The 1260-nt window shown below is 43.0% G+C and overlaps 1 protein-coding gene across 1 annotated transcript; it reads right to left on the minus strand.

Moving 5' to 3' along the window:
- Positions 1 to 218: 218 nt before the first annotated feature.
- Positions 219 to 815, minus strand: LOC144365723 (elongation factor 1-beta-like). The gene has a single exon (XM_078018474.1). The coding sequence runs from the start codon at positions 813 to 815 to the stop codon at positions 219 to 221; it is 597 nt and encodes a 198-aa protein (XP_077874600.1).
- Between the last annotated feature and the right edge of the window lie 445 nt (positions 816 to 1260).

Raw genomic sequence — 1260 nt, forward strand, 5'->3', positions numbered from 1 at the left:
TTTATTTTATTTAGATTTATTTTTTTCATGTGGTGCTGGGGACTGAACCTAGTGCCACATGTGTGCTAGGCAAGCACTCTACCACTGAGCCCCAGCCCCAGCTCATGTATATATTTTTATTTCTAGCTTTTAGTTAAGTGCAATGATCCAAGATGGTTTCAGATGTTCAGGAAAGCATCCATATCCATGGAGGGCAAGGAGTCCTCACAAGGAGCCCACTACTCCTGGGGCATATCTGTTCCATCTTCATTATCTTCAACTACACTCTGTATTTGAACTTTTAAAATTCCATAATCTAACATAAGTTTAGTGGGGGCCAGACCTCGCTGTTCACCTGAATGCCTCTTGAGTCCTCCTGGTTTTAGTTCTGTGTGTCCCATCAGCCCAAGTTTTCGAGTGGAGTGAGATGGAAGCCTTAGCACCAACGGCAGCTGTCTTTGCTTTCCTCGATTCAGACTTTTCAAGGCATCCTTCCCTTCACCTCTTGTTTCTTTACTTTCATTCTCCTGCTCAGATCTGAAGTGCTCAGTGTCCTCATCATCGTTACTATCTGTGGCTCTGCTTCCGGTGGTGACTTCCCCATGGGCAGGCACACACTTGTCCAAAGCTGTGTTCACTCCTGAAAGTTGCATTTCCCTCTTCATGAGACTTGTGATTATTCTAATGTAGGGCACTATGTGGGAGGTAGTAGGGCTAGAGAGTGCTTCAAACTGTGCTGCATCTGCATGCAACTTGCTGTCACTCTTGTCTGCTGAGTAATTTTTGCCTACTTGTAGGGCGATGAGGCTTTTAAAATCTCCATGTCTCAGCAACATCTGGGAGTTGAACAGAAGTGGAGGTTAAAAGTACAAGAGGTTGGTGCCTGGCACTGCGAGAGAAAAAGGTCATCTATATCTTTTCAGCACTCTTTGATTATCCATATTTTTCTGTGCCTTGAGGGAATATGGTAGGAGCAAATAAGAAAATTAATGTCCCATCTCTTGGGAGGGAAAGAGAGAGAAAAGGGGAATTGCATGGAAATGGAAAGAGACCCTCATTGTTATAAAAAACTACATAAAAGAGGTTGTGAGGGGAATTGGAAGAAAAATAAGGAGAGAAATGAATTACAGTAGATGGGATAGAAAGAGAAGATGGGGGGAGGGGGATAGTAGAGGATAGGAAAGGTAGCAGAATACATCAGTCACTAGTATGGCATTATGTAAAAATGTGAATGTGTAACCTATGTGATTCTGCAATCTGTATTTGGGGTAAAAATGGGAG

This window comes from Ictidomys tridecemlineatus, chromosome 7, assembly GCF_052094955.1.
Source record: "Ictidomys tridecemlineatus isolate mIctTri1 chromosome 7, mIctTri1.hap1, whole genome shotgun sequence".
NCBI lineage: Eukaryota > Metazoa > Chordata > Mammalia > Rodentia > Sciuridae > Ictidomys > Ictidomys tridecemlineatus.